Source organism: Rousettus aegyptiacus, unplaced genomic scaffold (assembly GCF_014176215.1).
Source record: "Rousettus aegyptiacus isolate mRouAeg1 unplaced genomic scaffold, mRouAeg1.p scaffold_m13_p_3, whole genome shotgun sequence".
Classification (NCBI taxonomy): domain Eukaryota; kingdom Metazoa; phylum Chordata; class Mammalia; order Chiroptera; family Pteropodidae; genus Rousettus; species Rousettus aegyptiacus.
Window position 1 is genome coordinate 71,727,491 of NW_023416306.1, and position 21,335 is coordinate 71,748,825.

The 21,335-nt window shown below is 43.0% G+C and overlaps 2 protein-coding genes across 6 annotated transcripts in view; both read left to right on the forward strand.

The window, feature by feature from the left end:
• The window catches only part of PTCH1 (patched 1), a 69,358-nt gene extending 53,333 nt beyond the window's left edge, over window positions 1–16,025 (forward strand). For all 5 annotated transcript variants that reach the window (XM_036238789.1, XM_016159474.2, XM_036238788.1 and 2 more), the window contains 7 exons: window positions 569–849; window positions 2,542–2,679; window positions 6,020–6,162; window positions 9,450–9,549; window positions 10,071–10,325; window positions 12,071–12,620; window positions 13,145–16,025. In XM_036238789.1, the coding sequence (XP_036094682.1) occupies window positions 569–849; window positions 2,542–2,679; window positions 6,020–6,162; window positions 9,450–9,549; window positions 10,071–10,325; window positions 12,071–12,619 (1,466 nt within the window). In that variant the 3' untranslated portion in view covers window position 12,620; window positions 13,145–16,025. The remainder of the gene's footprint in view (window positions 1–568; window positions 850–2,541; window positions 2,680–6,019; window positions 6,163–9,449; window positions 9,550–10,070; window positions 10,326–12,070; window positions 12,621–13,144) is intronic.
• A 4,787-nt stretch (window positions 16,026–20,812) lies between these two features.
• LOC107518084 (60S ribosomal protein L30-like) lies at window positions 20,813–21,130 on the forward strand. The gene has a single exon (XM_016159469.2). The coding sequence runs from the start codon at window positions 20,813–20,815 to the stop codon at window positions 21,128–21,130; it is 318 nt and encodes a 105-aa protein (XP_016014955.1).
• Window positions 21,131–21,335: the final 205 nt, after the last annotated feature.

The following is a 21,335-nucleotide window of genomic DNA, read 5'->3' on the forward strand; positions in this document are numbered from 1 at the left end:
GTTTAAGTGTGTTAGATCACTAAAAGGATAAGAAAGTTAAGCATTTTTCTCAGTAAAGCATGACTTTCGAGTTATTTTGTTCTCATAAGTGATTGAGTGAAACAGTTTGAACTTAGTATTTTCACTTGTGTCAGTTGAACAAAAAATGTTCCTACAATTGAATTCTTAAGTTGTTTAGGCCCATTACAAAAGTGACTGCTTCTAAAACTTTGAAATCAAAGGTTAAATAAACACACAGATCATGGGCTCCTCCTCTCCCTCCCAAAAAATATCAAAGGTGGATTATTGCTTAAAAATTTTTAAACCAGAGATTAAAATTGTAAAGACCTGAAGATTGTTGTTGATAGTTTTTTCTTTATGTTGAAAAAAGTGCAGTAAGTAGACTTTCTTGCAGAGTGCTTTCTCTCTGTTCATCATAATTATGGAGAATCCAGGGGTGCACATCTGTTGTGGCCAGCAGTGGGAATTTGTCACATCTCTTCCTGCCTGGATCGCATCCATTTGCCTTTTTCAGTGTTGCTGGGAGCCCCTTACCCATGGTTCTCTCCCTGTCGCCTTCTCTGTCCAGTCCCAGCAGCAGAGCCCATTGAATATGCTCAGTTCCCTTTCTACCTCAATGGCTTGCGTGACACCTCCGACTTCGTGGAAGCGATTGAAAAAGTCAGAACCATCTGCAACAACTACACAAGCCTGGGCCTCTCCAGCTACCCCAACGGCTACCCCTTCCTCTTCTGGGAGCAGTACATCGGCCTCCGCCACTGGCTCCTGCTGTCCATCAGCGTGGTGCTGGCCTGCACGTTTTTGGTGTGTGCCGTCTTCCTGCTGAACCCTTGGACGGCCGGGATCATTGTGAGTTTATTCTAAGGGTCTTTGTGGAAGTCAAATTCCTTTCAGCATAGCTCTTTCTGCAGCCGGGAAGTTTTGTTTATGTCTGGGCCTCTGGTGGAGGGTATAAGATTGCATCATCCATACTATATTTATTCTGCTGGAGGTGGCGAGGTTCATGGTTAGGTAGAGCCTTTAATGGCCCTAATCTTATGTCCCCTCTCCCTGTAGCTTTAAACCTTTTGTGTAAAGATAGGGGAGTTTTTAGCACAGTTTTCATAACAGCTCTGAGCATTTGTGAAATACAAACAGTCGAAGCAATAACTAATTTTTTAAATTCAAGTGTCATTCTATGATAATTCTGGACCTAATATCGAGAAGGTTATTCTAAATGGAGGGATGATTAGAGAAGTTAGGACAGTGGTATGAGTAAAATGGTTTTAGAGATGGTTTTGTGTGTTGTGTGTGTTTTAACTTCTGGGGGAAAATGATAACCTAGTATTACTAACCTATTTTTTGGCATCCTTTCTCCAAGTGTAATGTGCTCAGATTTGAAGTAAGTTTCTTGTAAAGTCTAATAAAATCACGGCAGTGTTTAAATTCCATGAACTGTGGTATAGCCTTCAAAATGCCAAAATTATAAAAACAGAGACCAGGTCTTGCTTCTGCACCATAAGTCTGTGCAGCAGGTATGTTAAAAGGTAAATGTTTAGTCTGTAGGAGTTTTCATGGTACTTAAGCAATTGGTGCTGTCCATCTTTCGCTAGCTTATTGAAAGAAAGCGAAGGGAACTTTTATTAAACTTGTCCTTCTCCTGCCACCACTGCCCGCTGCACTACCCCCAGGAAGGGTAGATCACACTCTCACTCTCTTCCTTCCATCCCTGCAAAGTTTTTTGTTTTATTTTTATTTTCTCCCCTTTTGCCCAAGAAACTCCAAAGTCTACCTCACAGATTTTCTTTCCATCTCCTCACAAATTTTTACAAGGCAGATGAAAGGCAAATAAAAGCTTTTCCTTGGATTTAACTGTTTGCTTTGTGCACCCCAGTCGCTCCACATTTTCTTCAAAGTGAAGGGGCCTGTAACCTGACCCGCATCAGCTGATGACTTGTCCCTTTTCTCCTAGTTAACTTGCTCCCAAGTCATCTTCACTTAGTCCATGGGCCCTTCTAACAAAAGCAAAGTTACTTTTAGTTGAAAGAACTTTTACTCGCCCCATCCTATCAGCACTCTTTGGGATGGAGGGTGAGGCAACCAAAAACTCTAAAGTTTCAACTTAGTGACAGAGTTGAAGGATAGTTTGTGATAGTTAAGATCAAAGAGAAGGAAATATGTCGTTCTAAATTTATAGCTAGTGATGATTCCATGTTTGTGTAACTCTTCAAAGGTTGCTCTGGTGGAGTGTTGAAATATTTTTGCTTTCTAGAGTAGGTATATTAGAAAAACAATTTGCAGTAGAATACTAAACTTTGCCTTTATGTACCTCTACCGCCTCAAGGCAGCTGTCCCAAAATTGTCTCAAAAATCTCCCTTTCCAGCAGGGAGATTTTGAATTAGGAAATAACATCGAGTTAGCCCTTTATTGTATTTGGGTCCCATGTGTTTCTCTTTGCTCTCCATCTGAAGCGAGGCCACATCAGGGCTTGAACACCTCACTTGTTTTCCACACCTAGAGTGTGTTTATGGCCAACTCCTCATCCCTGTGCCTTCTTACAGGTGACGGTCCTGGCTTTGATGACGGTTGAGCTCTTTGGCATGATGGGCCTCATCGGAATCAAGCTCAGCGCGGTGCCTGTGGTCATCCTGATTGCGTCCGTTGGCATAGGAGTGGAGTTTACCGTTCACGTTGCTCTGGTACGAAAGATGTTGCCAACTACAACTCTGTGGCAAAGCAGCACATTTCCTCTCGCTCTGTTAGTCTCCACGTTGGGAACCTTTTCATTTTCTCCAACATCAAGGAACGTGCCCAGTACACAAACCATGCAAAGGCTTCAGACTGGCACAGACATTCCCTAGGAGTAGCTAGAATTTGCCTGGACTCTTTGCCCTCTTAGGGAATCTAGGGAGAAGGGCATCAAAACAAAGGTGAACTTGTACCGGGCTGGGTCATCAATAGGCAGTGTCGTCAGCGTGTTGAGTGAGCCAGGAAGGATTCTGTTTATTTGGTGTCGTCATTAGTGTCATCACAGGTCCTCAAGTTGTCAACTGTGTTCCCAAGATAGATGGTGTGTGTGTGAGTATGTGCATGCATGTTTGTGTGTGTGTGTATGTGCATGCACAAAAAACCACAGTAATAAAGTGGCGATAAATGAGACCACACACACGAGCTTACTGGGGATGGTATAATCGAGAGCGCAGCTAGTTGGCAATTGAGGAGCTACCTTGGGGCTGGTGAGCGAAGGTGCAGGTGCTAAGTGTGGAGGAGCTGCTCTCCCGCCTGAGCCCACCCAGCTTCTTCAACCTTCCATCCTCCAAGTATGAGAATTAGTGTTGCTCTCAACAGGAATTTATTTCCTCTATCGTCCTGTGTCCAGTCCTTGCGAATGCTTTGTTAGAGGAAATTAAACTTCAAAAGGAGTCTTAAATCCAAGAGACAAGCCCATTGTCCATATTTATCAGAGAATCATTCAGAAGCCTCATAGCAGTGTATAAATTATGTACCATCTGCACTTGTGCTTATAGCCTAAGTCCTTGACAGAATAAATACTGCTGTTTGGGAATGCCTCAGCTAGGAAACCGAACCTTGGACTTGGATCTAATTACTTTTAGCCTTGCTTTAGCAATCCCTAGCATTGATTTTCTTTGGACTCAACTTATAGCATTTGCGTGTCTGTACACATACTTCTTCCTTGTACCTCCTCCCATAGTCCTTCCACAGGAGTCTTTCAGGGTCATTTTTATGCAACTTAGAGATTATACACTTCTGTGTTTCGGAATGAATGTTTCATTGAAGTTGACCCATTTTTCTCCCAGTGTATAACGAAAGACTAATAATACAGAAATAGCGTTCTCTAAATACCGAGCCTTCCCAAGTGACTTTTCTCCATGAAACTGGGAGGAGGGAAAAAGGATTTTTTTTTTCTTTTTTGAAAAGAAGAGCCCAATAGCCTAGAGCTCAGAAACACATTCTAATCTTATGTTTTCAAAAAAGGAAGAAACACTGCATATGAGTTAAGATTCCATTTTATTCTGCTGCGAATGAAATTTTGGTAGCTTGCATTGCAAAACACTGGCAAATCTGTCCTAGAATAGATTTTTATAAGGTAAATGCACACTATAGTCTTTAAGCTGCAGCAGCACTCCAAGTCTCTGTCTATGAGCTGGTATGAACATAAAAACCCACACCAGGGTGGAATAAACAATTAAGGAATGCCTCTACTGCTCACATAAGATTTAATTCCTAGAATTTAAGGACTCTCAAGAGCCAGTTTGGTTTTTGTAAGCAACAATCTCTACTCAGTGCTTTAAGCCCTAGTCTTCATCAAGAGACTATTCATCTTTAGGACATGGTGTTCTTACCCTATCCCGTATTTGATCATCTTAAAGTGGGCAGTTACTGCTCTTACAAGATTTATAAAATGATGGGATGAGGTTCTTGAAGAGGACGCATTCCATGAATGATCTTCAGGGAATTGAGGGGTTCCTGTTGGTTCACTGTTTTGATAACATAAACTGAGTGTGAAACGATAAACCAACTTGACCCTGATGTCTTCGTGGCCCAAATACGCATAAAGTAACATGGTTCCAGATATCTCAGTGCTTTGTTCCCAAGATAGGCAACTAGATTGACCCTAAAAGCTTCCAACTTTGACAGAGCACATGGATATGTAGAACCCACCTGAGAGAAAAGTATGAAGTCATAATACACCTCAATATACTTTTGTTTCTTGGTCCATTAAGGAAAATAACTTTCCTGTCCTTCCACAGGGTGCAGCAGGGATAGAATGCTCCCTGCATTGTGTTATGGGCCTGAGTTTTTAAGAAGCTCCTAGCCATCTTTTCTCAGCATATCCCAGAGCAGCCTGAACTTTCAGGCGGAGAGAGCACTTGTGCCAGGCCCACTGCTCCCTGCTGGGTTCCCACTATAAGACCAGACAAAGTGTAACTCACATTAAATCAGTCGTGGGTCACATCCTCAAGCCAATAGTCTAATACACCAGGACTTCCTGGTAAAACAGTGTTCTTGACCTAGGAGAGCTTTGGAGAACACACAGGAGGCAGGGATGTGTCAACACGTGATCAGAATATGCTTGCTTCGAATTTACAGTCCTTTCTTTCTCTTATGCTATCCCTGTGGTGCTTAGATGCACTATAAACACATTCATTTGAACACGGCAACAGAAATTATACCCTCAGTCTACTCATGAGGAAATATGTATTTAGCACCTTGTCTCATATGATACTGAGGTAATAAATCCATTCAGAACTAAAACCTTGACTATCCAAAAAATCAGGCAAGATGTTGTCACTTTCATAACTGGAGATATCTCCCATGTGAATGGTGTAAAAGAACTTGAGTGGAGGAGAAAACTCAAGGGTGAGTAGCAGTGAAAAGAAGGGAACATTTTGCTCATTTTTTAATAGTTTTGGTTTGGATTTTAGTTTCAGGTAAATATGCTTTTCATCCTGTTTCTTCAAGATTTATATTAACACTAAATATGATCCAATATCACGAACAGGTCATTTTAGAATAAGGCTAGATTTAGCTAGTTGAATAAACCCACTAAACAGGAAGATCTGAGCGTTTCTGTAGAGGCAAATTAAAGCACTTTACAGAGTTTAACCCATTTCCCATTTGCCCTAAAAACATCACCACGGCGCTTGCAGCTGTAGCATTTACCCTGAGATAACTCACAGATTACATACAGTCTTAACCTTACCCCCAAAGTTTGCCACAAAATATCTCACTTTTTATCATTTTCAAATCGCTTTAGTATATCAGTGATACACTAGAATGATGCCATTCTATTTATAGCATTTTGTTTTTAGTAGTGGTATTTCCAGTTACAAAATATAATAACTCTCAGTTGCTGAAAATGTCAAATCCTAGAAAATGTAGCATTCCTACATGTGATGTTAAATGAACATTGGCAGCGAGTCGCACTTTTTTTTCTAAATGGGAAAAGGGGTTAAGACAGCATTGACCAAGTCGAGTCCAGGACTGTGACCATTTGAACTCTTCCCTTTTGCACAGGCCTTTCTCACAGCCATTGGTGATAAGAACCGCAGGGCCGTGCTTGCCCTGGAGCACATGTTTGCACCTGTTCTGGATGGGGCTGTTTCTACTCTGCTCGGAGTGCTGATGCTGGCAGGATCAGAATTTGATTTCATTGTCAGGTAAGCCGGAGTAGGAGAGAAGATTTGTTTTAAAAATCATTATTTGCTCATGTGACTTCTGCTGCTTATTTCCTTCTGTATCAGGTAGATTGTAGCATGTCTTCACTGTGATTCACCTCACACACACACACACACACACCAGCTTTATGGAGGTGTAATTTATAACTAACAAATATAAATCATATATACTAAAGGTATACAACATGATGTTTTGATTACCACAATCTGTGATGCCACTTTCTTTTGACTTTATTAACTCAAAAATGAGCCAAGAAGTATAAAGGTAAGCTCTCCTTTAAGGCCATCTGAGTAGAAAAGATGGAGGATTCGGGGCTAGCAGCAAAGGTTGAAGGATTGCCTAATATTTCATTTTTTGGTATTCCAGGTTAGAAATATCTACAGAAAGATGACCGTGGTTCCCATTAATTGACAATCTCACCTTTACTTCCTTCAAAACTGTAGGAAGGAAAACTTAAAAACACCTGAAATTGTCACCTAGATTTTACTCTTTTCAGACGTGAACATAATGTGCCCAGATTTCAGATTCAAGTTCCCACTAAAATTTAGGATGCATTTAATATGTGACTTTGGTGTCAAATTTTAGAAATCCAAGCTTAGTTCACATACGTTTGGCTCTAAAGGCAAGCAGTTTCTGGTGAATTTAATGAAGACTGTGACTTGAAGTATAAAAGGGGAGCAACTTTTCCTTTTGAAAATAGTTTGAGAATAGCAGGGCCAGACCATTTTCTTCTCTGAACAGCCTCCACGGCATTGTGAAGCAGCTGCTCCTGGATGCAACACTGCTGCTCTGTGGAGGGGCAGGGCCAGAGTCAATAAGTAAAGCTGAACCAAATGTGAGAGATGCCTGGGTTGTTAGCGGTGCCTCAGCAATTCGGTGAGAGAACCTAAACAGGCGTTCCAAGTGTGTGTGTCTGTGATAGGCCTTTGGTTTTCAACAAAAAGAAGAGAGTTTTCAGTTTTAGCCAGTTTATAATGGGAAAAACATCATTCCCCTGGTGTGTGGCATACCCCTTTGGGTGGTTCAGCATTGTAGAGCTTAGCCTTCCTGGAAAGACTTGTCAGAGTTTGCTTCCGCTCACGTTCCTTTTGGTGTAAGGCGAGTGAAGAGGTGAGATATCTTTTACAGTATAGACCACACTTCCCAAATTGTAATGTGCTTATGAGTCATCTGAGGCTCTCCATAAATGCAGATCAGATTTCGTAGGGGGTGGGAGAGTGAGTAACAGACTCTGCAGTTGTAGTCAGCTCCCAGGTGATGCCCATGCTGCTGGTTTCAGCACACACTATTAATCAGTTAACGGGCCAATTAGTACATTCTTATTTGCCATACCAGATATATGTCTAAACTAGATCAAGGTTTTGGTGTCGGTTTTGTTTTAAGTTCTTAATTTGATTTTTCCTTTATTTCCTTAGCATACATTTTTTGGGGGCATTAGTAGTTGTTTGTTTATGGTATAAAACCATGTGTCAAAAGAGTTTCGTTTGTATAATTTTCCATTCAACACAACATGACGAGCATGTCATAAGTGCCATTTCACACAACAAGTAACATGGACCCTGTCCCCATCCATGTAACTTATGGAAGAGACAAGTTCACAGGCATTTCAGAACCGTGGGACTTGCAGGGTGTGTCGGGATCTCAGAGGATCTAACTCAGCCATGGTGGTTGCCAAGTGAGCCATGCAGAGGAAACTTAGCCTGAATCTGAACACCATTGGATGGGACCTTGAATGGCGGACAGGATCCCAGCTCTCTCATCTAACCCACGGCTTCTTGTTCTCTCCCAGAGATATCAGGGTTCTTGTTTCAAGCACTTAAAAGGGCTTCCCATTTTCTAGAACTGGATGGATTAACCTGATAAAGCCCTCACTGGGGTCGACTAGATGAGCAGACATTGTGTACACTAAGCGTCAGAAATCTAATTGGTCTGTTTATTCTACAGTTAGATGGATGGGATGCAAATGTCTTAATGCCTGCTGCTGATACATGCCTCTGCCTAAAGTTCTAGCAGTTTACATTAGAGTAAGACATTGGCTGCTTGGTTTTTACTAATGCAGCTCAGAAGTTTCTAGTGTTTACAATAGCTGCGAGGTATTTGTATTTTTATAGGGATTCTCTCTCCTTTCATCTAATGTTGAAACATATATAGACATGGCAAAGTTTGGTGCCTGTTCTCTTTTATGATCAAGAGGACTGTTAACAGATATCTTGCCTTCCCTCTTCTCAGAACATCCTAAGCTCCCCCCTCCACCCCCACAGCCCATTTCCAGCAAAATTGCCCTAGAAATTGTTAGTCATAGAACCACATAGTTGCATGGAGCCCACCCCCTCCCCCTGTGTGGCGTGTCCACCAGTGTCTGTCCCTGGCTAACAGGTTTACCTTGGTATTCATTAACTATCCCAGACCTTAGCCCTCAGTGGTGGGAAAGCAGGGCCACTTGTGCACGCTCCTCTTCTTCATGGTGCTGTAGCCTTTATGTTTGAATTGGCTGACGCTAAACAAGAGTATTCAGAGATGCTAAATTGTTCAACAAAAGATTGGCCGCAGAGCAGCCCCATCACTGTGGACCGCCCTCCCCCGCAAATGCCCCAGCAACCACAGAAATGGGCAGGGTTTTCTTTACAGAAAGCTGGTTCCTGTGTTCTAAAAAGGTTTCAGTGGAGCTATTTGGTTAAACTGGAACTCACAGAATTCTAGACAGAAAGTTGTGATTAATGAAAGCCCAGGGAAAGCCTTACCTGATACGCTGGAGACTTAATTAGAGATTCTGCTCTAAGATGCAGAAGCATTTCACAGTGGATTAGCTGCCTTGCACAAGTGGGCTGCTTTTCCTCCTGGGCTAAATTGTTTAAATTCTACACCCTTCACTTCATTTGTTTGCTTCTGCTGGGTTTTCATGGACGGGGGCCCCTCTGCATTGTATTTGTGCTTTCAGTCCGCTCAGCCATTCAGTTTGCATTCCATATTTTTGTGTTTGTGTAACACATTCATAAATAACATTACATACCATGAGAATTCAGCAAATTAACAAACTAATTTTTTTGTCTCCTTTTGTGAAATAACACTTTGTTTTGTGGTTAAAAAAAAAAAAAAGGTTAAAAAAAATCTAGTGCTGAATTTGAACCATAATTTTATAACAGCCTTTCCACCTGTGTGGGTTTTGCTAATTTTTGGCCTGTGATGTGCTGCAATATTTGGGCACGTGAAGGGTAGCTTAGTTGATCTTTGCCACAGTGAATGTTCCTGTTTCTCTTTTATCTTCAAGGTATTTCTTTGCTGTCCTGGCAATCCTAACAATCCTGGGTGTTCTCAATGGGCTGGTTTTGCTTCCAGTCCTTTTGTCCTTCTTCGGACCGTATCCTGAGGTCAGTAATTATGCCGGGCGTAGTGTGCAGTCAACAGGCCACCTGAATGCCTTTTTTCCTGTCACTCTTAATTTAGATATTTAGGTATATCTGCATTATCAATGACTTGCTTTTTTAGTAAACATCTCAAAAACCATGGCCTTTTTTCTCTTCAGTGTAAGAGTTTTGGAAATACAATACCAGTTTGGTTTTGTTTTAATCCAAGTAGTTGACAGCCTGAGTCTTGTACATCTATGTCAATGAAGTATTTTCCACTCAAGATAAATCTGGGCTTGAAGAAGAGTAAACAGGGCCCTGCCTGCCTTTCTAGTGTGAGAGAATGGCACAGGGCCATTCTTTTGCTGCAGCTGTCAGACCTTTGGGTCCTCCAAGGTGGCAGAAAGGGGGAGGGGAATACAGAGTAGTAGGGGAGGCCTGGAGGGGAGGTGCAGAGGCCCCTGAACAGTACTGTTCTTTGAACTTTGAGTGTGGCTAACAGTAGATGGATGATGGCACTTTTAATATGGAATTCTCTTAAATAGGTATCTCCAGCAAACGGGATGAACCGGCTGCCCACTCCTTCCCCAGAGCCGCCCCCCAGTGTGGTCCGCTTTGCTGTGCCCCCTTGCCATGCGAACAACGGGTCTGATTCCTCTGACTCAGAGTACAGTTCTCAAACGACGGTGTCGGGCATCAGTGAGGAGCTTCGGCAGTATGAGGCCCAGCAGGGTGCTGGGGGCCCTGCCCACCACGTGATCGTGGAAGCCACAGAAAACCCCGTCTTTGCCCGCTCCACTGTAAGTCACTCTCAGGGGCAGCCCCTGCCTGCTCTGAGTAGCAAATCAGACAGGAGGCAAAAACAAAGTAGAGGTTAGGTGGGAACATATGAAATTGCCAATATTCGACTCTTCTAAAGTGTAAAAATGTCAGTTTCATATAGTTGGATTTTACACGGATCAAAAAGGGCAGAGGCCAGTAACAGCAATGGTAAGTGCATGGAGCAGCAGCATATATCTTGTTCAAGCTAAGTACAGTTTGAGCTGGAGGGCCAGAGAGAAGGCAGGCTTTGCCTTTTTTATTTTTTTAAGTTGCATATTATCATTTTAGAATGATACTTTTGAAAAATGTAATGGGATCTTTATTGCCAGCAGAAATGATATATTTTTTCTCTCACTTCTCTTACCTTTAATTGACCTTGATACAAAATTATTTCAGTTGCCATTGCCTAATACTTTACTAGAAGCTTTGGTGACTCTAAGTGCATATTCTAGGTGGCTGGGGAGGAGCAGAGCAGCTTAGCCTTTGGTGATTTCAGGAAATCTGTGCACGACCTGGAAGCCTTTCTCAGAGGCTCCGAGAGCCCAGCCACGCGTGTCCTTCACTCTGTGCTTCCCAGGTTGTCCCCGGTCCCCAGTCCTGAAGCACAGTGCGCAAAACCCATGGAAGGTTCTAAGGCTCATATTTCTCCAACCCTCCAACTGAGAGCCTCCTGCTGTCCCTTCAGGAAATGGGGATTCCAGTCCCAAGCCAGAGCAGGCCTTCCATGAAAGAGAGAGGGGCCAACCAAATAACCTAAATTTTCCTCCTCTTACCCCCCGGGGCGATGCCTGCTGAGCTGCAGTGTGAATCTGGTTTTGTTCAGCGGGAGCCTAAAAATAGGTACAAGCTGAACGACTTTGAAGTTCGTCACGGTCCTTTTGATTGATGTGGCCACTGTGTTGCTCCATGCTTTGTATAGAGACCCAGAAACCAGATTCCTAACAACCAGACAGAGCAGCACTGCTCCATAGAACTTTCTGTGACAATGCAAACGCTCTCTGTGCTCTTCAGTACAGTACCCACTGGTCACATGTGGCTGTTGAGCACTCGAAATGTGGCTAGGATTCTAGATAACTTAAATGGAAATAGCTATAGGTCCCTAACCATTAACCATATTCAATAGAGTAGATATGGACAGTTCTGCTGACGTCCGGCATTTGTGCATGCGAAGGCCAGCGGCTCGGCAGTTTTTGAAGAAGAGCTCAGCACGCTCCCGAGCAGGCCGGGGTGGCCAGCTGGGAGGGAGGCCATGCACATGCTCTCTGTCCGCAGCTCCACATGTGTGGGTAGCAGCCTTATGTGTCCAGCCAGCCGTGCTGGAGAAAGCCTGGACTTAGGGGTTGGAAAGCCTGGCATAGGTGCTCCTCCACCACGACGTGAGACTCTAAGCAAATGGATCCCCCCTCCTCTTTCTCCCTCCCTCTCCTTCCCTCTCCTTCCCTCTCTCGTGCTTGCGCGCATGCGCTCGCTCTCTCTTTTTCTCTCTCTCTCTCTCTCTCTCTCTCTCTCTGTGTGTGTGTGTGTAAGGCCCCCATGAGCTCCCCCCAGGCCTCTCCAGACATTTGTGAGGTTGACTGAGCACTTGGTTGAGAAGAGCTGTGCGTGTGTATGTGGGTGGCCAGGCAGGAGCCGGAGCCAAGAAGGGAGGGCTGGGAACACTGGGGGTGATGCCCGGCCTGGGGTTAGCGCCTGGCCTGCCTTAACCTGCCTTCATCCTCTGTAGGTGGTCCATCCTGAAGCAAGACATCACCCACCTTCGAACCCTCGACAGCAGCCCCACCCGGACTCTGGGCCCTTGCCACCTGGACGCCCAGGCCAACAGCCCCAGAGGGAACCTCTCAGAGAAGGCTTACGACCGCCTCCTTACAGACCGCGCAGAGACGCTTTTGAAATTTCTACTGAAGGGCATTCTGGCCCTAGCAATAGGGACCGCATGGGCCCCCGAGGAGCCCGCTCTCACAACCCTCGGCACCCAGCATTCACTGCCATGGGTAGCTCCTTGCCCGGCTACTGCCAGCCTATCACCACAGTGACGGCCTCAGCCTCTGTAACTGTTGCTGTGCACCCCCAGCCTGCCCCCGGGCCTGGGCGAAACCCCCGAGGGGGCCTCTGCCCGGGCTATGAGGACTACCCCGAGACGGACCCCGGGCTGTTCGAGGACCCCCACGTGCCTTTCAGCGTGCGGTGTGAGAGGAGGGATTCCAAGGTGGAGGTCATTGAGCTACAGGACGTGGAGTGTGAGGAGAGGCCCCGGGGCAGCGGCTCCAGCTGAGGTGTGTGAGGCCAAGGGACACGGGCACAGTGAGAAAGCTCCTTGGGGCTTGGGGGGCTTGGAGCCCCCAGGCGTTGGTGTGTTCCAGACTGAATGCCAGTGACCTCTGTCTCATCCCCAAGGCAGTGCTGCCATGGCCAAGCTCTGTCATCCTCAAAGAACTAGTCGTGTCCCAAATCGGGTCTCTCCCCTCACTGTTAACCTGTTGAGAGTTAGTGCCGCTTAACAAAGGTGCTAACAATAGCATCTTCCATCTATTTTTCAATCTTTATTAAAGTGCCCTACAGGTATGTATGATACACACATAGCTCAGTGGATGGTCGCAGAGTGAACACATCCGTGTCCTCGGCTCACAGATCAAGGAAGGGCTCGTAACCAGCCCCTGGAAACGCCTCCTGTCCTCACTCAGGCCCCCACCATCTGGATTTCTCATACCATAGATCGCCTTTGCCTGTTTGTGTGCTTTATAAATATGGACTGCTATACCTGTTACTTGGTTTGACTTTTTTTTTTTTTCTTTTAAAGGGTGAGCAAAATCTGAAGCAAAGAGGCCAAAGATTGGAATCCCCACCCCCGCCTTCCCTCCGAACTGCTTGAAGAGAACTGCTTGGAGTTAGAAAGATACACTGCACCAGGGTGGCAGTTCGTTGTTACTGTAACCGATTGTATTATTTTGTGAAATATTTCTATAAATATTTAAGAGGTGTACACATATGTAATATACGAAGGAACAGATGTAAAGAAGTGTGATCTGGGGCTTCTCCACTCCTGCCCCAGAGTGGGCAGTGGGGAGGCCGCGGCAAGGCCCCTCCCTATTTGTACATTGGTCTCTGTGCCACAACCAAGCTTAACTTAGTCTTAAATTTCAGCATGTGTTGCTGCTGCTTAAATATTGTATAATTTACCTGTATAATTCTATGCAAATATTGCTTATATAATAGGATTATTTTGTAAAGGTTTTGTTTAAAGTATTTTAAATTTGCATATCACAACCCTGTGGTAGTATGAAATGTTACTGTTAACTTTCGAACACGCTATGCGTGATAATTTTGTTGTTTAATGAGCAGATATGAAGAAAGCACGTTAACCCCGGTGGCTTCTCTAGGTGTAGTTGAATGCGATTCTTCTGTTAGGCTGTGTGTGTGTGAACGTGTGTGATTCCCCAATGTACTGTACTGTGATTTTTTTTTCTCTTGTTTCTTTAACTGTCTTTCTAACCCTTAGTGGGCTCTGCCCTGGTCAGGCTGGAAGAGTCAGGATACCTTTGCCTAGTGCCAGTGGGCTAGCGCTAATGGAGGGCTAGCGCCACCCTAAACATCGCCTTATCCTTTTGCCAGACTCACTTCAAGTCCAGGGCATCTCTTAAGATCACTGGCTGCCAACCAGATACCCCAGCTCGTGCCTCAGAGGAGATAACTTCCTTCAGATGGATCTTTGTGTGGTGGTCATCGGAACCTCAGGGTACAGAGATAACATCTGTTCATCTTCCTTGTTGTTCAAGAATTAGAGAACACACGTTGTAGTGAGCCTTAGCTGGGCCATGAACGTGTTATGCAGCCTTCATTATACCTCTCGTGACTAACACACACGCACGTGCACACCTTCTCCCTCCAAAAAAAAAAAAATTTAAGAGTAGATTGAAAATGTTTTGGAGACGATGACCCTGCTACAGGTATAAAAACCTGTTCGTTCTGGACCCGTAATAAAGCCAGAGGTGATGTTTTGGGTCTCTACAATTTAAACTCTCTTCCTTCTAAACTGCACAGTTGGTTGGGGCTTTCTGGATCTGTTTGCATCTTTAAATAGTGAGCATCCAATATGGTGATGCGGAGTTAGAAGTTCTGTAGGATGTGAACTTCGGAAGGATCCTTCTCAGTGTTTGCATTAACGTGATGGGTGCATACTTCCTAAGTAAGTCGGCTCCTTCCTCTCACTTTCGTTAGTGTTCTTTCTATGTGGCATTTACTGATGAGCAGGGAGATGCTTATTGTACACACCCCACTGAAGAGTGGATATGGAGGCAGGTCTCTCAACCAGGCATTACTTTAAAGATTTGCTTCTGTATCAATTCTGTTGTCTATCTTTGAGGCTTGGTCTTCCCTCAGCTCTTAGCCAGAGACAAGCGAATGTCGGGGAAGCACTTGACACCTAGACTAAGCTACTATAGGAGGGCACAAATGGCAGCTCCCATCATGCCCTCCTATTTTACATGGAAAATTGAAATCAAAAGGCAGCGGGCCCCCAGGTAGTCCCCAACAGTGCAGTGACCTCAGATCCTAAACTCATCACAAAACTGTTAAGATACTGATTAGAAGCCACCTGTGGCCACCAGGTATGTGTGTTAATATGCTAGGGGCCCTGAAGGCTCCACCGCTACTGTTTGGTGCCTCTGTTAGCCACACTGTCTGTCTACCTAACACCCGGCTCTGCTCAGAAAACTTGCGTCCTGCGTTCAGGGGAGAGATGATGCAAAATTCTGAGGCCTGCTTTCCTGTGCCTCGTGGCATGCCCTCACTCCTTTCCTGAGCCCAACTCGTGTGGCGCATGACAGCTTTCTGCACAGCATAGAATTTTCTCTCCGATAGTCACATTGGCAAAGGGAGAACGCGGGGGCTAGTAGGCAACTAGAATTTCTCTCTCCTTAAAATAGTTTTATTTTGTTTGTCTTGTTTGTTCATTTGGATGTTTTAATTTTTTAAAAGAAATCTTTGCTGATATTTATAATTTTGTATCATAAGAATGTTTTCCTACAGTATTTGTCATGCCAGTTTATAACGAAAAGAATGCAGGGATTTTTATTTCTATTGGAAACACTATTACAGCTATGTTTTACTTTTGAACAGAATTTTTATTTGTATAGAGTGCTTACTAATGTTAAATAGTTCAGAGTATATAACATTTCCATTAAGGACTCATGGTAGGTTTTAGTGTAAGGAATTTAAAGGAAATAAATATTCAAACTGGGTCTCATTGTCTGCCGGTTTTGGTGGAAATGGGTTTGTGTCATTTCAATTACAAAGATAAAAGTATGCCATATAATTTATTTATATGAAAATTTATTTTTGTAGTGTACATAGTAGTCATCAAGTCTTTTGACAGAAGTATATTTTTAAAGAATTTATATGTGATGAATCCATAATGTCTGGAACTTTGCTGAGACATGAGTGGGGCACACTTTTCATTGTAAAGTACAGCAAGGAAAAGAAAAAGTTTTAACAGTGTCAAGAGAGTGAGATCAAGTGAATAATCATGCAATTGTGAAATGTGTATTAGTTACCATTTGTGAACTAGTGTGGTTCTCATTTTAAACTTTGGAAGGCAAAAATGTACAAACTCTCTAAATATTAATGTTCAAACACTGATAGAAGTTCTAACATGAATAAAAAGTAATATAACTTGTTGGTTATGTCTTTGTTTATAGAATGTTTTTTATTTAAAATATTTTACAAAGGCAGTTAGTGGGCAGGCCATCATAAGATTTGATTTTTTTGTCTTGCCAACCTTGTTAGATGCTTGAGTCTTTTAATTCTACTTCACGAAGGCATTGTTGATATAAAGGGTTCTTGTTGCTTGCTGACGCCAAGCAAGTTCTAAATTATCGATCAAAATGATCCCTTCTGTCATCTCTTAACGTCCTTATTTTTTTTTTATGCAATGCCTAACAATTTGAGGGAACATTTATAAAGACAAATTCAATGATTATTAAAATAAAGGTGTTTGGTATAGCTGATAATATGAGACTGATTGAACCTGATACAGAAATGTTATTTTCTGAGTGTTGATGATACGATTATACCTTATCTTCAGTATAGTCAAAGAGAAAAATCAGGCCAGAGTATTATCCCCATTTGACAGCTGGAAGCAAGGAGTGCTGGGGAAGAACCGGAGACCCAAATTGCTATAAGCTTTTGGTAAGACATAAGCAAACTGCAGCCCCTGGGCCTCCTATTTTTGTAGGATACAGATGATCTATGGCCACTTTTGAGTTACAATGGCAGAGTTGAGTACCTGCAACAAGACTGCATGGCCTGTACAGCTTAATATTTACTAAGTGGCCTTGAAGACTTTGCCTACCTGTCTTATGACAAGATTATCATAGGCCAATAGTGCTCAAGTATCATGAGGTCCACGGATGGGCAGCATTTGGCCTGACTTGGAAGCTTGCTAGCAAAGCAAAATCTTCAGGGCCCCAGACCTACTGAATCAGAATTCCAGGAATCTGTGCTTTTAACGGGCTGTCCTGGTGGTTCTGATGCACCAGCAGAGGCAATCCCTAAATTCCTTCCAGCTGAATGTGGCCGTGGTTCTATAATTTGACTCAGGCTACACGGCCAGATCTGGAAACAACATAGCGATCCTGAGTCCTCTGTGTGGTCTTTCCACAAAAACACATGTTCATCTGTGGGAAAGAGTGGAGACCCATGAACTCCGCATTTGTGTTTTGGGAGTCTGGAGCTAGGAATTCCCTTTTTAGTGCTCTGCCACCACTGTAGGGCAGGATCTCTGTGGAGGGTGCTGGCTCCAGATCTAACGGATTGGAGAGAGGCCCATGCTGGACCAGACAGGCTTCCGCCCGCCTCGCTGAGGTTTACAGTTGAACAACTCTGACTTGGGCAAGTCACTTGATCACTTCGGAGCCTGTGTCCTCATCTGTATATAAATTAAAGATGATGCATGTCCCTCACTGACTTATGGAGGTTGAAAGTAATGACAGTTGTGATGAAGTCTGGACCAGAGGAAACATTAAGAGTTAAAATAGAATTAGAATGACTTCTGTGGACCTCACACTGAGTTCTGGTTCAATTATGAACTCTCAGCCTCTTAGAGTTCTCCCCCTTTAAGGTGACAAGGACCCTCATATAAAAATGTGAGTTGCTGTGGGGAGGTTTTGTGCTTACTGACTTCCTTTTCTCAAGATAGACAGTAAACTCTGACCAAGGAGTAGAATGTTCAGGTAATACAATGTCCTTAATAGTTACTTTACCTGGAAAAAATAATCATAAAATAATATGCAGATTTTCTGTCTTATAACCTCATCTTCCTACCTACTGGTATAATCAGCAATCTGTTCCTATGACTTCAATAGTGAATTTCATATATAATGCTCACTTGGTCCATTCAAAAGTCATGGAGGAATATGTACACCATGAAACTGAGCATGGAAAATATTAATTGCATTAATTGGAATTCAAATTGAGAAATCTTTCTTTTAGACTTGCTTTATTCCACCAAAATGACCATTCGTTGACATCTGATCTTTTATTCTTTATAAATTACACATACCTAAGTAAGCTAATTTAGTTTTCGTGTTGGCCTAGGGAGAAGTTTTCAATCAGATTTGTGTCCCGAAATCCACCATATTTATTCAAGACTTAGGTAAACACAAGGCCCCATTTTTTTTGGCACACCGGACATATTTAACAGGTTGGGGAATGCTGCGTGCTGCTAAATTTCGGGCAGCAGCCACGTTGACGTAAAAGCAGGTGTTTCATTTTTGGTAACTGGCAACTGACCTCTCAAAAGGAGAAGTGGAGATGACCTATTAATCATTCAAAAAGAATATTTGCCAAGTTTTAATTACTTTTAGTGAAGGCTGAACCTAATGAGAACATACCTCAAACATGAATCTGCTTAATCGTTCACATTGTGATAGAGGGCAGGTTGGACAACATTTTCTACATAGGTTCCCTGCCAGGAAATTACAACTGTCAGCATAAGGATCTTGAAGAGATAACCGGCCTGTTAGGAACGTGATGATACCTCAGGAAAACAGAACCAGGGCTGTCTGTTACAAAAAGAAGAGAGCAATAGACACGACCCAAATTAAACTTAGCATGACTAAAACATGTATGTCGGATATGGCAGGGTGTTTTCGCACCTCATCAGGGATTCCCTTTTTGGGGTGAAGGGGACGGGGCCTATCAGCTGAGATGCTGTGAAGGGAATCGACCTTGTAGAGAAAATTTGCCCTGACAATGAGACACACACCTGAGAGCAATATCGCCCAAAAGAGGCAACCACAGCCATATCTTTCTCAAAGTTAATCGACACCTTTACCTTCCTTTTTCTCTGGAGTGTTCTCTTCATTCATGTTTCTCTTCCACAGGGCTTGAGGCTGAGTTTATAGGAACGTGAGATGTAAGCTACCAGCAAGGCACAAATTAAGAAGGGTAAGAGTTTACACTAATGCAAGCCTAGGAAGTCCCTGTCAACCGCACTGTCTTTGTGCACGGTGCAAAAGAGCCTGAGTTCTTGTGGAGAGGGGTGGGGTAAGGTAGATAAGAATCTGTTTTATTTTTATAAAGAAAAAAATGTAGATGGAAGAGAAATTGATGAGCACGTTCTGACTGGTGAGTTATTATATAATAATGAGGATTGCAGCATTAAGCCCAAGTCAAAGTGCCAAAAGAAAAATCGTGGTAATTACAAAGTTCAATCAGCAACAGCGGTAGGTAGATTCCTATTGAGAGCCTCTTTTCCAGCAAAAGGAGAAGCAAGATGAGGCAAGAATGGAGAAAAGCAGAAGGCTTTTTGCTCTGGATTGAGAGAGAGAACTATCCATCAGAGGGAATGTGGTCAGATGTCCAGAAAGTGAGGCCAACACTGAAAAAGACCAAAGTGCCACCAAAACTAGGAAAAGACCATTAAAATAAGTAAGAGGTATGAAGAAAGGCAAGAATGGAATAGAGTCCCAAGAGAAAAAGACATTCTCCTTCAAAAAAACATCTATAGGCTGCAAGAACAGTTGCCAGCCCATAATACTTCATTAGTGTGACTGCTGAAGTGTCAATAAACATACCTGGGCCTCTATCAAGGGATACATTTTTTTTCCCCCTACACAGCTCCCATCTCACATAGAATCATGCATAGAAGGTTATCAAGGATCATGGGAGTTTGTCATGAATTATGGAAGGCTAAAGCTGTATGAGACATTTGCCATCTTGCACCCAAGAAATCTAAAGAAATGATATGATATGACATGCCTAACATTAGCCAACAACTTCAGTAGTCAAGTCAGTTTAGAACCTGGATCTAGTTCAATTTGATGTTCTTATTCTCTCTTATTGCCCTCATCCCCACCCCTCAATTTGTTTTACATGTTAATTTCAAGGATATGGGTGACTGCTGTTTACACAACTACTATAGCAAAAGAACTTCTGGGGCTCTCAGCCACCATGTGTACATGCATAATCATGCACACACAGACTATATGTCTGCACTAAAGGCAAGCAGCTGCAATGGGGGAAGCAATTAGCAAATCTCTGAATTATCCTTCTGATTACACTTAAATTCCAAAAGCTAATTGGCTAAAATGTTCCTCCTTAATTAGAAGCAATTAATATGTGAAACTACGTATGCATTTCACAAGAGAGTTTGCATTTCATGATTGAAATCTCAGTTCATTTACTAATGGTCTCTAATGCCTTGTAATCATAAGGCACACACAATTAAGATGGGATTTTCAAAGTGTGAGAGAGGATGGATGCCTGAATTTATGAATTATTCTTTCATTGCCGAGGACATAACCTGCAAAACACACATATGCACACATGTGTCTGCCCATACACACCCACATGTGCAAGAAGTCCTGACCTGTGAACTTTGACCCTTTCCAAACTTTTTCCTCTCTACTCTCATTCTCTTGAGGCTTGTCCTCTTTGAGTGGGCTCTCGCAGCACCAAGGCCAGTAGAAGTCTATCCAAAATACAGATGGTGGAGCCTTAACCTGAGTAGCAATAATACTGGTAATAAAAAAACACCGTTTCTTGTGCGATATGTGTCAGGCCATAGGTTATCTCATCAAACAAACCCAATAAACATGATATCAACAAAGATTTAAAATGAGGAAGAAAAAAAATGCTACGACGCAGGAGGAGATAAAAAAAGATGAGAACGAGATGAGGGCAGGGCAGTGAAGAAAAGAGTGAAACAGCAGAGAAATTTGTAATTACAGAGGTGGATTAAGAAAGATAAGAAAAAGGCAAAACCTGAGTGAGAAGATGGCACCAGCAGAGTGGAAGCCATGATAGAAATTCTTCACTATACACCAAAGTAATTTTGTGAGAATGATAGTGTTCTAAAACCAAAGTGGGAAGATAAGAGTATAAAGAAACAGTCCCTTGCTTTCTCATTGTTGGGCCATCTTGGTGGCTGCTCTGGGTTGGGGGGCCATATCACACCTGAGATAGGAAGATGGCGGGCACAAAAAAGATTAAAAAGTCACTAGAGTCAGTCAACTCTGGACTCTTAGTCATTATGAAAAGTGGAAAGTACCTGCTGGAGTACAAGCAGGCTCTGAAAATAGTAAGACAAGGCAAAGGGAAACTGAGGAAATCAGAAACCCAGCACTATACCATGTTGGCAAAAACTGGTGTCCATCACTACAGTGGCAACAACACTGAACTGGGCACAATGTGCAAAATATACTGCAGAGCACACTCATTGGCTACCCTTGATCCAGGCGATTCTGGCATCATTAGAAGGATGCCAGAACAGACTGGCGAAAAGTAAATCATGCAAAATTTTTCTTCAATAACACTGGTCAGAGCTTGATGCTTGATTTACACACACACACACACACACACACACACACACACACACACACAGAGGAACAAAAGTGCCTTTGTTTTAAATGTTAACTTTTTCCTTTATCTTCCTTTCATTTTTCAAAAATCTGAGAGTGATAAACGTATTCAGTTTGGGAGCTGGTCAACTA

Bases quoted from the DNA above. Each gene is read 5' to 3' on its own strand.
- LOC107518084 (XM_016159469.2), top strand. From the start codon at position 20,813: ATGGCGGGCACAAAAAAGATTAAAAAGTCACTAGAGTCAGTCAACTCT.